This window comes from Vipera ursinii (genome assembly GCF_947247035.1).
Source record: "Vipera ursinii genome assembly, chromosome: Z".
In the NCBI taxonomy this organism is placed as follows: Eukaryota; Metazoa; Chordata; class Lepidosauria; order Squamata; family Viperidae; genus Vipera; species Vipera ursinii.
In genome coordinates, this window is record NC_139517.1 from 102,114,034 (window position 1) to 102,128,893 (window position 14,860).

At 36.6% G+C, this 14,860-nt stretch overlaps 1 protein-coding gene across 2 annotated transcripts in view; it reads right to left on the reverse strand.

The window, feature by feature from the left end:
* SPAG6 (sperm associated antigen 6) overlaps positions 1-14,860 on the reverse strand; it is a 50,907-nt gene that overhangs the window by 1,441 nt on the left and 34,606 nt on the right. The window contains exons 8-10 of one of the 2 annotated variants that reach the window (XM_083378053.1): positions 12,015-12,206; positions 5,628-5,744; positions 1,868-2,013 (exon numbers count right to left, since the gene is read on the reverse strand). In XM_083378053.1, the coding sequence (XP_083234179.1) occupies positions 1,868-2,013; positions 5,628-5,744; positions 12,015-12,206 (455 nt within the window). The remainder of the gene's footprint in view (positions 1-1,867; positions 2,014-5,627; positions 5,745-12,014; positions 12,207-14,860) is intronic. The other variant, XM_083378054.1, reaches the window with a different exon arrangement.

A 14,860-nucleotide genomic window follows, 5' to 3' on the forward strand; every position in this document is an offset into this window, starting at 1 on the left:
AGGCAATTGAAGAATAAAGTTCTCGTCTCCCCTCAGATCCCAGTATAAAGGTCTGATTTAAAAGCATCTTACTATGACAATGAGTGCTACAATGTTCTTTGGTACTCTGAAAAATAGAGGACTTGAATAATTCTGTTATATTAGAAACCTGACTGTATTATTTGCTACTTAAGTAATCAGGATTACTTCTGATTAAAGTCCATGAACTTATAGACTGTAGTTTTGGTTTGGTTTTTTTTGTGTTTTTTTTTAAAAAGCACCTGAAGTATCTCAAGATAAATTCAATCAGATGAATACTAACGTTCCCAGCTTAGCCCTTCCAGATACATTAAAATTACCACACTTATAGCTATGTTGATTGGAAATTCCGGGAGTTGTAATATTAGTGTATCTAGTTGGCATCAAGTCAGAAAAAGCTGTTCTTTCACCTCTTGCTCCCAAGTTTAGGTAACAAAATCTTTAACCATGATATGTGTTTTCAGGGTGTACCAGTCAAGGAGCTTTTATGAGATATACACTAAAATAATTTTACAAGTGAAACTAGAGTGAATGATAACATCACTTTATAGAAAATGCAGCTGACCAGTAGAGGGAGTACATATGAATGGCATAGGATCAGCAGTGCTGGGCACACAGCTACATTTTTAACTCAATTACTACAAAGAGCCCATTTGCAACCAATTCTTTTCTGTATACCTGAAAGCAGGGCTCTTGAGGGCAGGGGGAAAGGATAGGGCTTAGATTTTGACAAACAAATATAAGCTATATGACCATGTGGAATTACAAAGACAAAGGATCTATCCTCTTAACAGGCTTACTTTATCCAAAATCATTTTGATAGCCAGAGGCCACCTTGAGATCACTAGTTTGCCAGCTACAGTCTAGACTCTAGAAGTTCTAAACTACTTCTTATATTATTTGTAAGTTTCCAAGTAGAGATATCAACTGCATCAATATATTTACTGTGGCCAACCCTATGCTGTCTTCTAGTACTGTCTTCTTAAACTCTTCTACTTTGGTGGACACCAAACAAAAAGAGCATTTCCTTAGCATTTCTTGCTAAGGATTGCTTCAGATTATAAAACTTAGTAAAACATATACTTATTGTGATGCCATGAGACATACGTAAAATGCATTAGACTTAGATTGAACTTAATAAGTAGATGGTAATAAAGAAATAGGTTTTATTGAACAGCTCAGTAATAAATTTGGTCAGCCCCCAAATTTGCTGTTATACAAAAATCATTATAATCTCACAATACATATATACTTGTAAGTATGAGAGAAGAAACCTTCCAGCTCTCCTAACTTTCTGCAAAATCTGGCTCTGTCAGTTGGGATGGGGCTCCAAAGGAGGGATTTCACACTGGGGATGGTTGAAAGATTAATAACAGATTTCATATCCCTCCCTCCCCCCCCACTCTCATATTTTAGCTAGGGCTGTTATTGTACTTTATATTTTTGTAGTATTTTATTTATATAATTTTATCTTTTGAATATTGTAAGCCGCCCAAAGTTACTCTGTGGTACGATCAGCAATCAGCTAGTTAAAAAAAGAAATACAAATGAATTAAAATTATTTTAAAAATTATTTTTTGGAGAGGACATTTTCTACTTCTTGCTGAAGAACTACTTTTAAATATCCCCAGGGACAGAAATGAAATCTGTCCATAGAAATTAACATATCCCTAGTTATGTAAATTCCAGAGTAAATATTCCCAGAACCAGCTAATGCTTGTACAGTATTAATTATGCAACTGTTATGGTGATGCCTAATAAAATGCCATTATTAAAAAGTTAAAGAAACTAAACTATAATTGTTTAAACATAGCATACGTGAAATTAAATCATTATTTTCTATCCTCACCTGACTATTTCTTCTGGATAACAATTATTAATTGTGTTGATATACTCTTGAAGTAGTGAGCCAGCTTCTGCTTTTATTTCCTGAACTTTTTTAAGACCACCACTTGTTACAAAAAGGCGCCGGGCTTTGGAATCATGTGGCAGAACCTATTTAAAGAAAATAGAAATTCAATAATTCAATTTTTCTACTCAAAAGTTCTTATTTCCTTTGAACTTAATGTGAAGCTAAGATGCAAAAGAGCTATCATTCAAGCCTCAGTTAACAAATGAGGACAAGAGCATTGTTGCCAAAAAAGGATATACGAAGGAGAAAAATATGTTGCTGACATGTAATTGTGGGTTTTTTGACTGATCATCTATTCCTGAAAACAACATATATCAAACAACATATAGCACTCAATTTCTTGAACTCACACAGCTGTCACTCACAAACACTAAGAATACTCATCAGATTTTGGCTTGTTTAAGGACAAGTTATAAAAGCGCACAGGTGACAATTCACAGAACTAGAATTACAGGAAAGCCACACAAAATGAACAATCTAAGCACATCAAAAGTGGGTCAGGCCACCATGGAAAGCAGCAGGTAAGATCACAATGGCTAAGGGGCACATCCATTTGGATATGAATATCTAGTTCATACACAAAGCTGAGATTATATTACCAACTGACCTAACCTCTACAAAAGAAATATCTTAAGAAGAGTCAAGGATGCAACCACAGTTCATGATGAATGGAAGTACTGTGTCTGCCCCATCTGGCAGGAAGAGCGTGTTGCAGGTCCTATCCATAAAGAAATGTCACTTAATAGCACCTCTCTTCCACTGGGGCATCTACCTTTTGGAACATCATTTCCCCCAGAGATCAGGCTGGCCCCAATCTTGCTGGTCTTTCAGAAGAGTCTGAAAATATCTTTGCCATCTGGCCTGAAGATCCTGTAATGTGGGCATTGTTAGGGAAATAGAGTATGCTCTCCTACTGACATTTTTAATAGTTTTTTATTTATTTTATTATTTGGTATGTGTTATTTATCTTGTAGCATAGTGGTTAAAGTGCAATATGGCAGACAAAACTCTGCCCATAGCCTGGAGTTCGATCCTGATGGGCCTTAAGGTTGACTCAGCCTTCTGTCTTTCTGAGATTGGTAAAATGAGGACCCAGACTGTTGGGGATAACATGCCAATAATGCTTCTTCATTGTAAACTGTCCATAAAGTGCTGTAAAGCACCTCGGGGTACATATAAGTCTAAATGCTATTGCTATTTTATGTTTTTAATTTTGTATGTTACTCAGTCTTTATGTAAAATGGGCAGCTATATAAATTTACCAAATAATTAAATAAATGCCAGACAGAGCAGATCGAGTTACTGGGTGATACATACCTGACAATGCACTGAATTGAAACAGATTATCCTTCATATAGTAATTCATAACAGATTATGGGCTGTTCTGCAAAGCAACACTACAATGTTTCCTCTAAGCCAGACATGTTAAACTCGCGATGTCACATGAGGTCGCACAATGTATCGGGACTGTTTTGCCATTGCCAGCAATGGGGTGGGCGTGGCTTCCACGTGATGCATCCAGCTCACAGGCCGGCAATTTGACAGCCCTGCTCTAAGCAAAAGCCAATTTAAAGTATGCTGACCTTGGCAATTAAAGAGAATAGAGGTTCAGTTCACATAAGAGGCAGGATAGGAAGCAGCCTTGAGCAACTGTGTTTGGGCTCCTGGGATGGAGAAGTTAGCCACTTTCACATTGTCTAAGCAGATCACAAGAATGGAGATGTTCCCCATTGATAACCTGTTATTTTACTATTTCTGAACATGAATCTGCTTATTTTTTGAAAGTTTAAGTGATGGAAAGAACAGTAAATCTGCCTAAATTTTTTGTAAGACCATTGTGAAATAGACATTTTTGGGATGGAGTTCCTACCAACTAGGTTACATTTGGACAGCATTTTATCGGTTTGGAAAAGACTGATAGCATATTAAAGAGGTTTGCCATTTTTATGTTATTTGGGTTAGAAGAGAAAGTAGCATAATTCTTCCCACCAACTTCCACAAAAGGAAATATTGCCAGCAAGCAGTTGTAGAACCTGAAAGTATCCACATACTATGCAAAGTGGTATTAAGGTAAAGGTAAAGATTCCCCTGCACATGTGTGCTAGTCGTTTCCAACTCTAGGGGCCGGTGCTCATCTCCGTTTCAAAGCGCTTGTCCGAGGGACGTCTCCGTGGTCATGTGGCCGGCATGACTAGATGCCAAAGGCGCACGGAACACTGTTACCTTCCCACTATAGTGGTCCCTATTTTTTTACTTGCATTTTTACGTGCTTTCGAACTGCTAGGTTGGCAGAAGCTGGGACGAGTAACAGGCGCTCACTCTGTTACACGGCACTCGGGATTCGACCGCCAAACTGCCAACCTTCTGATCGACAAGCTCAGTGTCCTAACCCACTGAGCCACCGCGTCCCTAAAGTGGTATTAGAGTATGCAAAATAGTACCGTTGTGAAATATTCTTTTTTAGGACAATAGGCCACAACAAGCAGCTGAAAGCTACTATTACACTCCTGTTCACAACAATAGAAATTACTGAATTAATCAGCTTCACACACAAACAAAACCCATGTGGAGCTTCCATCACAACATTGCAGCTGTCATCTTAACTTTTTTTTATGATACCCTTTGAACATCCCTGAGTACAATAGTGCCTTCCTATCTAGAAACTGGTCTACAAAGGTTCCCAAATATGGGCATTTGCAGAAAATTAAGGAGGAACTTACAGTACTTTAGATCAGTTTGCAATATGAATGTAAAACTTAAAGTGAGTACTATAATAATGGGATTACCAATAACTTTTATCTGATTTTATTTTTCACTGACAAATATTATGCTATGTTGAATGCTACAATTTCAGTCTTATGCATGAAAATATACTTTACCTGATTCAAAAGATTTTATTTTTGAACTTGATATCATTGAAACTGAGTAATAGCATTTCAATATCTGGGATTAGGATTAGCTATTCATAATTATTTCTGTATGCTTAACATAATTAAAATAAATAAATAAATAAATAAATATATTATATATTAGCAAATTCACTTCATGTCATCATACAAACATTTCCTTGATAAAATCCTAAAAATACATGGGATGTTTTTTACTTTGCTATCTATGATTATTTCTAACATTTAACATTCATTAAACAGTGCTGTGGATCTATAATCTAGCAGACAGAACCAATTCAGCTAAGAATTTTCCAACATACTATAACTCAGAGTATTCTATTCCTTCTTAGGAATAAAGGCATAGTGTCTAATTAATAAAGTTGCTGATAAAACAGAGATTTTTAGCAGGGATTCTGGCTGCTACCCATTATAACCTGAATCCAAAACCTGGTCCTTGATAGCCAAAATGTCCATTCAAGCCAAATAGTTCTTTTGTGGCCCTTAAACTGTTGTTTTTGAGATTGTTAGGCCAATATAAATACTATGACTACTCTTGCTTAATCTACAAAACAGGATGCTTTACCTCTGCATTCTCTGATCTAGGGCAGACAGAAGCACTGAACTTAGGAAAAGCTAGTTAAACAGTTACTGAATCCCTCCCCCTCTCCCAAAGCAATCTCTGAAGAATCCCAACCAAAAAAAGGAAATGGCAAAAATGGAACCATACAAACCAAATAGTCTAGGGAACTTTTCTTCTGACCGCTGCCACCACTCTTAAGAAGGAATATTGATCTTGGACTGATTCTTACCTTGCTGAACTGGCCAACTATGTGCTTCAGGATATTGGGGGGAGCATCATGTAGCAGGGGCTCAAGAGCTGGCAGATGAGTACACTTCTGTAAAATATTCTTCAGTGCTTTCTTAGCCTATCAAAATATAAAATATCCTCAGTAAAACATCATTAGACAATAAACACTTATAAAAGTATAAGGCAAAAAGGTCATAACTGTTTTCCAACTGCAAAACTTGAAACATACTTCTTGCAAATGTTTAAAAATTATGTTGGAAGGTAGCATTATAATAAACAGATAAATATACATTAATGGAATTTTTTAAAATGCCAATCATAACCTTAGTTTTATTTTGGATGATGTGGGTTTCATTTTGTAGCTCTTGTGAATTTAGAAATTCAAACACTTATTCTATTGTTAAGCTAGGAACCGTTTTGTTTTTTGGTTTTTTGTTTGTTTTTGGTTCCTGGCTTACCAATACCAAAGAAAGACAAAGGGAGACACTGACCTAGTCACGTCTTAAGCCTTTATGTGGTTCAAAAATATTTAACACTTGATTAAACTTGAAGGTTATGCTTACTGAACTATTAGATCACATGGACATAAAGGAAATAGACTGACCAACGTTTGAAATGGCTTGACAAGTGCTATAATTTATAAGTACAGCATCCACTTACCAAAAAAAGTTGCCAGTTGAGGCCTAGATAACTGCCAGAGTACATGTGTGCACACAGACCTATCTCAAATATCTGATTCAGCATTGGAGTTTCATAGATTCCTTTAGCAGTTGCCTCCCTGTCCCTTCCCCAGTGCTACTTTCTGTGTCTCTGCTCTTTCCAGCAGTTGCTTCCAGGTCTAGTCATTTCGGAAGAAGAATCCCCATCTAGCTTATCCCTGGAAAATTAGTTATGAGTTGTATATTCGGGAGGGGGAGGAGCTTTAAAGGGGAAAATTATGGGGATGGTCATTTAGTTCACTCCCCAAAATTCAAGTGTCTAGATTAGAAAGAGGAAGAGAGACAGGGAGAGTATCTGTTCTACCCAGGTTCCTAGTACTTGGCCCACGGAACCAATATTTTTGTCACCAGAAGTTGGAATTCTAAATCAAAGTAACTTTTACACTAATATAACATAAGCACTAAAAGGGGCAAATTGCAGAGATGGAATGTTAACACTGCTTTCTGATGGAAAACTGAAAGGTGCATGCAGAGAATGTCTTGGAATCACCACTACAGTCTCCCCCTATAAAGATGGTTCCTTGGAGATCAGAAATACTTTGTCACATTTCACTTATTGGCTAACCTTACATATTTGTTTAACTACATTCATCAAATAAACCATATTAGACTAGTTTAAATAAGCTGCAAAATATGAATTGCAAAACCTAACAGCTGGGTTCATATGACATACTAAACCAAACTCCCCAAACTATATTATATTTATGGGGCTCAAAAGATTAAGGTAATATATGAGAAACAATTTCCATCTTCTGCAAATATCTTGGATTACTGACATATTGCAGGACATTTGCAATTTCTTCTCTATCAAATACTTTTAGTTTTACTTATATAGTGAAGCTACAAAAATAATAATAAAAAATGAACCTAACATGCAGTGGCCAAGGAAGCAGCTTCATAGAGATACTAGCAATGAGCAACATAGAGTAATAGGATTTGGATGGAGTACTACAAACATCTTTTTATTTTCAGCTATGATATTTTGGCAGATATATATTCTCCCATTGATGATCCATTAGTACTAGGAGGTTGACACCAATTTATCAAAGCAGAGAGGATCCAATCCATCAGTGAAAAATTTCTCTTTGCATTGTCTACTTCATGTGCTGCCTTGCAGAGAAGTAAGACAATGCTTTGTAAAACAAATTATCCCAGTCGTACTGAGAGATGATTGGAGAGGGTCTGAGCATCACTTCTATCAGATTTCCATATGGTTCTGCAAAGCAAGCATTTAATTCTGAATTGATCTGATCCCAAAGGCTCTAGTCCTCTCTGCCTTGACATATATGTTATGAAGAGAGTTCTGAAGAGCACCTGGAGAAAAACAGAATCTGGAGAAAAGTAGAATATTGGAACTATAGATCTGCAGCAGGTTGCATGACATTATGCTACCTGTACCATGAGGACTGGGGAAACTTCCTCTGTACTTCGGCTAACAAAGTTTGCTCCCAATCTACACCAGTGTCATCAGCTTGATCTTTCTCTGCACAGATATATCTCAAGACATACCTCTCTGTGTATCAAGATCATGAAAATAAGACATTGAATTGAGGAAACTATATGAGAAATAAATATTTTGTTTGGTTTCAATTATGATTTTAGATGGATAACTGTGAGAAAAAAAGTATGTTCCCTATCTTAGAAAATTAATAAAATCAATCCAGAGACATAAACACCATACACAGAGCGAGAGGAAAACAAAGTTTTCTTAAAGTTTATGTAGCCTTGAATGTTTCTAAGGTAAGGAAAGTAATTTACATTTTTTATTATTTTTCATGTGTCACTCTCTAACTTGCACACTTCTATATATATATTGATTTGTATATTATATTCCAGCTACTCTCGTCAAAAGGAAGCAAAGTCTGGAGAGGCCTCAAAACTTTCCATGACTCACTCAGTATGATGTCATATCCCTTGCAACAGAAATGGTAAATACCAACACTGATCTTAACTATGTTTTTCTTGGAAAAGAGGCCCAATGGATAGGTTACTGAGCACTGGGGGAGCTATTTCCATGTAGCTTCTTCCCTCTGTTCTGGTAATGACCTGGTCCACACACAAAGCAGAATGAGATGACAGGATACTGACTATATCATTTCAAATGAAGTTATGGGTAATTATATTTTTAACAATTTTTTAAAAAAATACCTGCAAGCAGAAAATTATCACAATTCTATGTTAGCTTTAGTTTTCACTGCAAGAAATTTATTCTTACCCACAGAAGCACTTGATTTCAACTAGAAGTATCTCTACTAACACAAAGTTCATCTTAATTCCAAGTTAAATATCAACTGGATGAAAGTTTAGAATAAACCTCATAAATTGGAAGAAGGTAGTTCATGTCTAAAATCCACATGTGGTTTCGAACCCACATTTTGTGCTCCACAATATATGTCATCAGTCTAAATCTGGATGTAGTAACATAGAAATTAGTCCTGAACCACAGATTTTCAGTAGAAGATACTGTTGCTTAGTATCCCATAAGGCCGTAAATTATACAAGAGCATGGGAAGAAGCTTCCAGTGAGAAAAGATAGTGCTGGGTTAGATAACATATAAAAAGAATTCCAACTCCAATGATTCTTGCTTCCATTGAATAGAATATCATAATAAAAAATAAATAAAATTAAGCACTATGTGAAACATATTTATAAAGTACAGTTTGGTATCTGCTTTATTTTCAAAAAGAGCAAATAAGCTTATTCTACCTTTTCCCCCATACCTTGTTACTAATTATCTTAATACCAATATTAAATCAGTTATTTGGAAGAAAAATACAGGAGGGAGACGTCCAACAAATCAGGGACTGCAACTCATTCTCCCAATCTTCAGGAAGGACATAGGACACCAGCAAAACAATGAAATCACCAAAACAATCAAGATTAAAAAATTACAATCCCTTGTTGGTATGAGTATGATGATACTCTATTTTTAGGATATCCAAGAAAACAGGAACAGGAGAGCCCTGTGCAGTGAGCCATTACTATTCCATTATTAACTCTTCCTACATAATAATGAAGAAAATGCCAGAAATAATGACATTCAGCTATTTAACTGTCAAATCTCGTAGTGGCATTTCACAAAGATTGATATTACAAAAGAGTTGCTGGGGGAGCTGCAAACAACCATGGGTTATTCCCTTATATTATTATTCAACCTACCTTTGCTCAAAGCCTAAAGAGAAGCAACAGCATTTCAGGTTTATAAAACTGCATTGATTTTTTTAAAGTGTAAAATGTTCTGGCACATATAATCAGACCAGCAAGATGGCTTAATAATTAAAAATATTAAACTTTCATAAAACTATATAAAATGTAACAAAAATAGCAGACTTAAAACTGTCACTAAAATTGAACATTACATTTAAAAGTTTAAATATACAACAGCAACAATTACAACAGCAACAAGTTTTAAGTCTGCTATTTTTGTTACGTAGGTCCTGCATAGGTCCTGCACAGAAATTCCCATAAAGCTCAGAGGTCTATCAGAGGTCTTCTCTTCCCAGTCTAAAAGCCATATCAGGAGACAGAAAAAAGAACTATGATTCAGCATTAGAACACAAAGCTTTGGATGCATCAGGTCCCAGAGGCCTGAAAACTGTTGGCTTGAAATCCTGGAGACCAGTTACCAGTAGCATCAGCAATACTACATTAACATTCCAATGAGTTCACTCAATATAAAGCAATACCTATGGAATTAGATAACAAGTCATTGGGGTCCCTGAGACACTCATTGTTTAATGGGAATACAGATATTGTGGTTATGGCATAACTGGAACATAGGTTCTCCTCTAATATCTGCCCCAATTCTATATGAAGTATGTATGCATGATTTATTATTAATTCCATGGTCACTAATATCCTCATTCATAAAGGTAAAGGTAAAGGTTCCCCCGCACATGCGTGCTAGTCGTTTCCAACTCTAGGGGCCAGTGCTCATCTCCGTTTCAAAGCCGAAGAGCCAGCGCTTGTCCAAGGACATCTCCGTGGTCATGTGGCTGGCATGACTAGACGCCAAAGGTGCACGGAACGCTGTTACCTTCCCACCGTAGTGGCCCCTATTTTTCTACTTGCATTTTTACGTGCTTTCAAATTGCTAGGTTGGCAGAAGCTGGGACGAGTAACAGGCGCTCACTCTGCTACGCGGCACTTGGGATTCGACCCGCCAAACTGCCGATCTTCTGATCGACAAGCTCAGCATCCTAACCCACTGAGCCACTGCGTCCCTTTTTCCTCATTCATACACACATATTTATAGCTAGCTAAATAAAGCCACTTCAGTTCATCAGTTAGGTTTACATACATGTGGCTCTAATGTAATGATTCAAACAAGTATACTGATAAAGCTGGATTTCTTTTTAGAGATATAAAGCTAGATTCTCAAGTTGCATTCTTTGTGTTAATCAAGAAACATTGTTCACCAAATAATAAACCAGGTTTCTCAAAAGTGATTCCTTCAATGCTTCCTAAAAAGTTATCCAAACACTTCCATATTCAAAGTGTGTTGTAACCTCGAGGAAAATCTAGTTCATGGCTTTTCAACCTTTTCACCCATTGTACCACTTTTAGGATATGGCAATATCCGAGTACCACCAGCCACCTAGCAAGGTGTCAAAAACTTAACAATCAAAAAAAAAGAAAAAGGAAAATAGTGATGAAGTACAGGTAGTCCTTGACTTACAACAGTTCGTTTAATGACTGTTTGAAGTTACAATGGCACTGAAAAAAGTGCCCCCCAAGCCAAGCCGAACAAGACACCTGCCTGCCCACCTGGCGGCGCTTTTCCTCCTGTCCGAGGTTTTCATTGTTGTGAGCATTTCTGTTCAGGATTGGCAGTGGGGGTGGGGTGGGGGGTGTTTGGTTTTTATTTCCCCCCCCTCTGCTGGATAGTTGCAGCAGGTTATGGTCACTTCACATGACCCTGGGACACTGGCAGCATATAAATATATATATAAATCAGAAGACCTTGGAGATGCTGCAACATTCCAGGTGATCGGCGCTGCTTCTGGGCTCAGAAGCGCCAGGATCAGCGCCGAGCTCCAGCTGGAGCCTGGCACGGATCCTGGTACTTCCTCTGACAGCCCCGAAGAAGCGTTGATCCTGGCACTTCCACTGAGCCCTGACAGCCCTGCAGTTCCAGACATCTCTCGCTCAGGCTTGTGCGGTGCTGCCACCAGTTCAGCTCATTCCCCTCCCCCGCTACCACTTTTCTAGGATGATCATGTACCACCTGCCAGGTGCCGATGTACCACAGGTGGTACCCATACCACTGGTTGAAAAGCCCTGATCTAGTTAGCCCACTCCTTCCAATTGGGTAACATCATACTCAAAAATAATATTTTGTACCACAATCTGGCATTAATATATATTTAAAATATTTACTGTGATTTTATATATACAGTATATTTAAATAATAATTAGTTTTAATCCTTGTGAGGATTATTTATCTTTATTTTATCTAATTATTAGCTATATTATATCTGAAGGAACTGAAAGGTAAGTTATAATGTATAAAAATCAGCGCACCTAAAGATTATTCTACATTTCTAAATGTGTGTGTGTGTGTGTGTGTGTGTGTGTGCAGCTTGGCAGCTACACCTTAATTGAATGGGTTAGATCCTCACTGCTTGATTAAATTTAACAATAGTAAAAAATGATGGAGCTCATTTACTTTGATCTGAAGATCTTCTGAACTTTCAGTTGCCATATACAGGGAAAGCAATACAGGTAAGACACTGGCTACAGCAACAGCACGGGCATGTTCTGGAGTATGTCTCCCAATCTGTCCTAATGACCACGCAGCTGCAGCCTTAATATGATCTTCTGGCTCTTCTGACAAGCAGACAGCTAGCTGTGGAACTCCCTGTGATTAAACAAAAGCATAAAGCACTATGAAACTAAATCATATTTGGAATATTGTGTACAAATTGCAGGGTGTTAGGATGAGGAAAGAATGGCAGTGCTGGAACAAAATACATGTTGTTCGTTCATGACCATTCCCTCTATATATACATTTCTCAGCCTGAATTATTTGAATAGTCTGCAATGCTTATACTCTGCAGATAACAAGTTTAATAAATCATGCTTCATCACATAGTCGACCAGATGTTTAGACTGAATTTGGCATTTTTATGCACCATTTGAGTCCCATTTGAGGCAGATGTTGTTGTTTAAGGTGTTAAAGATAAGATGTAAGCTGTTTCTAGTGGAACTGCCTTTTGCAATTATATTATCATACTATTATCATCTGATTACAATGTGAAGTCACAATTGTTAGTTCTTTAGCTGGTGTTGGTCTTCATACTCACCAAATTCTTCCCAAGAATCTAGTATATCATAATGCATTGGTGTAGGCGTGTATCCAAGCAGTATGGCCTTTTGCAATTGGCATATGGAAATTTTGTATACGCTGATAACCACAGGAACCATCACAACCAGTTTGTGCCGTAATATTTCAGTTTCAGTTTTCAGATCTTAATACTTCTCTAATTCTTTGTCAACTTTTACTATCCACTGGTATTGCCACATTAATTATCCATGCTTTCTTACAACCACAGTTGTATCTGGAGTGTTATGATCTGAGACTATCATCTGCATTTTGAAATCCCGTAATATTTTAACCTTTTGATTGTTTCAACTTTGTGTTCCACCAATTTTTCATTACTGGTACTGGTATGATAATTTTTACAGATGCTCCAATAAATATTTTTTTACTTTGTTAGGTCATTGTTTATGATCAATTAGTGCAGGGGTGTCAAACTGCCAGCCCATAGGCCAGACTTGTCACGTGGAAGCCGTGCCTACCCCATTGCCCGCAATGGCAAAACAGTCCCAATACGTTGCGTGACATCACGTGACATTGCGAATTTGACATGTCTGAATTACTGCAATCTTATCATTACTGAACATTACAAATGTAAGCTTCACTAAAATATTATATCTGCTAGCTTAATAAGACATGAACATTAAGAGCTGGCACTTTTATTGTTTCCAAAAATGTTTCAGATAGCAGATGCCACAACTGAAGCACAAAGGAAAAATAATGCCAGCTTTTTTTTAATCAGGGACTGAAACTCCAGAGTTTCAGGTTTCCTTCCCAGGTTTTCTGGAAGGGAACCAAGCTTCGTCTTCCATTCATTTCAGCAGTGCTTTTTTTGTAAAAGAAAAAGGTGCCAGAACTCACACATGTCATACAACCTGCCTTGCCTACCCTACAAGGTTCCATCCAAAAAAGGTTCCGGAACTCCATTCTGAGCGTTCTATGAGAAAAAAAGCCCTGCATTTCAGTATGGCACTGTCTTGAGCTTCACTGAAAGGCATGTAAAGATGCAGACTTAATATATGAAATAGCTACAAATTTCCTCCTGTTTGCTTTCTCCTTCCCCACATAAGAATTTATTACATATTTGGTTCTCGTGTTTTGTTTTCTGTTCACTGCACACAATACATTTAAATACCACTAATAAGTTATTATTCATGTGCACACTGACTCTTATGGAGTAGATTGGAACTTTCATCAAGTCAGATTGCCTTATGATACTGTCAGTTTTATAATTACAATACTTTGTGCCCACACACATATTCATAAATTAATGCATTTTATATCCACTAATAATCATTTTATGAATTAAGAGAGAGAAACAGTATTATCTATATCTATAAAGCACACAAAGTATTTAAATTTCATATTAGGACTATCTAGAAGCTCTTGTAAGCTGAAAAACCTCACATACAAAACCTCATTTAAATGTCTGCCCAGCTGAAATAAACAAGTGTAGGAAAATCAAATTATATTTAAATTTTTTAGAGCTTATCTTTTGGCTTATACATTCAAGAAGGTTTCAGAACAGCATATATTGTTCTTTTTTCAGATGGACTAGATTTGTGTTTGTTTTCTGCTGAACATAATTTTTATATCTAAAAAATATCACAATAGAAGCAAAACTCACACTCCAAATCAACAAAAGATAACTGATTTATATATTCTCATTTTAAAGGCAATTAAAGCTAGACATCAAATATTTATTTTAATAAACCATTGGTAGCCTTTTTGCTATTTGGAAAGTGCAAGTTAATTAGCATCTCATGAAAATGCAAAAACTCTTTGTCAGTTAGCCAACTAATCCATAATAGTTTTTAAAATGAACCAAGCCCAAAATTCTGCTATTTCCCTGCATTTCAAGAACAAGAAATAAGACATGTAACTAAGGTGATTGTACAATTTTATAAAACAATTGGGTTTGGGTTTTTTTGCTTTGGTAATATAAAAATGTACCCTGAATAAAACACACACAAGCAATTTACATACTGTTGCCTTCATAATCACTGTCCACTAAACATTTGTGGGTATGTATGTGGAATGTTTTAAAGAAAAATAACTATTGATAAACAAATTAAATATACTATATTGTTGCTTTACTATCCCATTGATTTCGGAGTCAGTATGAGAAATAAATGTGTGATTTGTATGCTGTTAATCAATGGAATATAGATACATGTTTAAATATACCTGGGTTG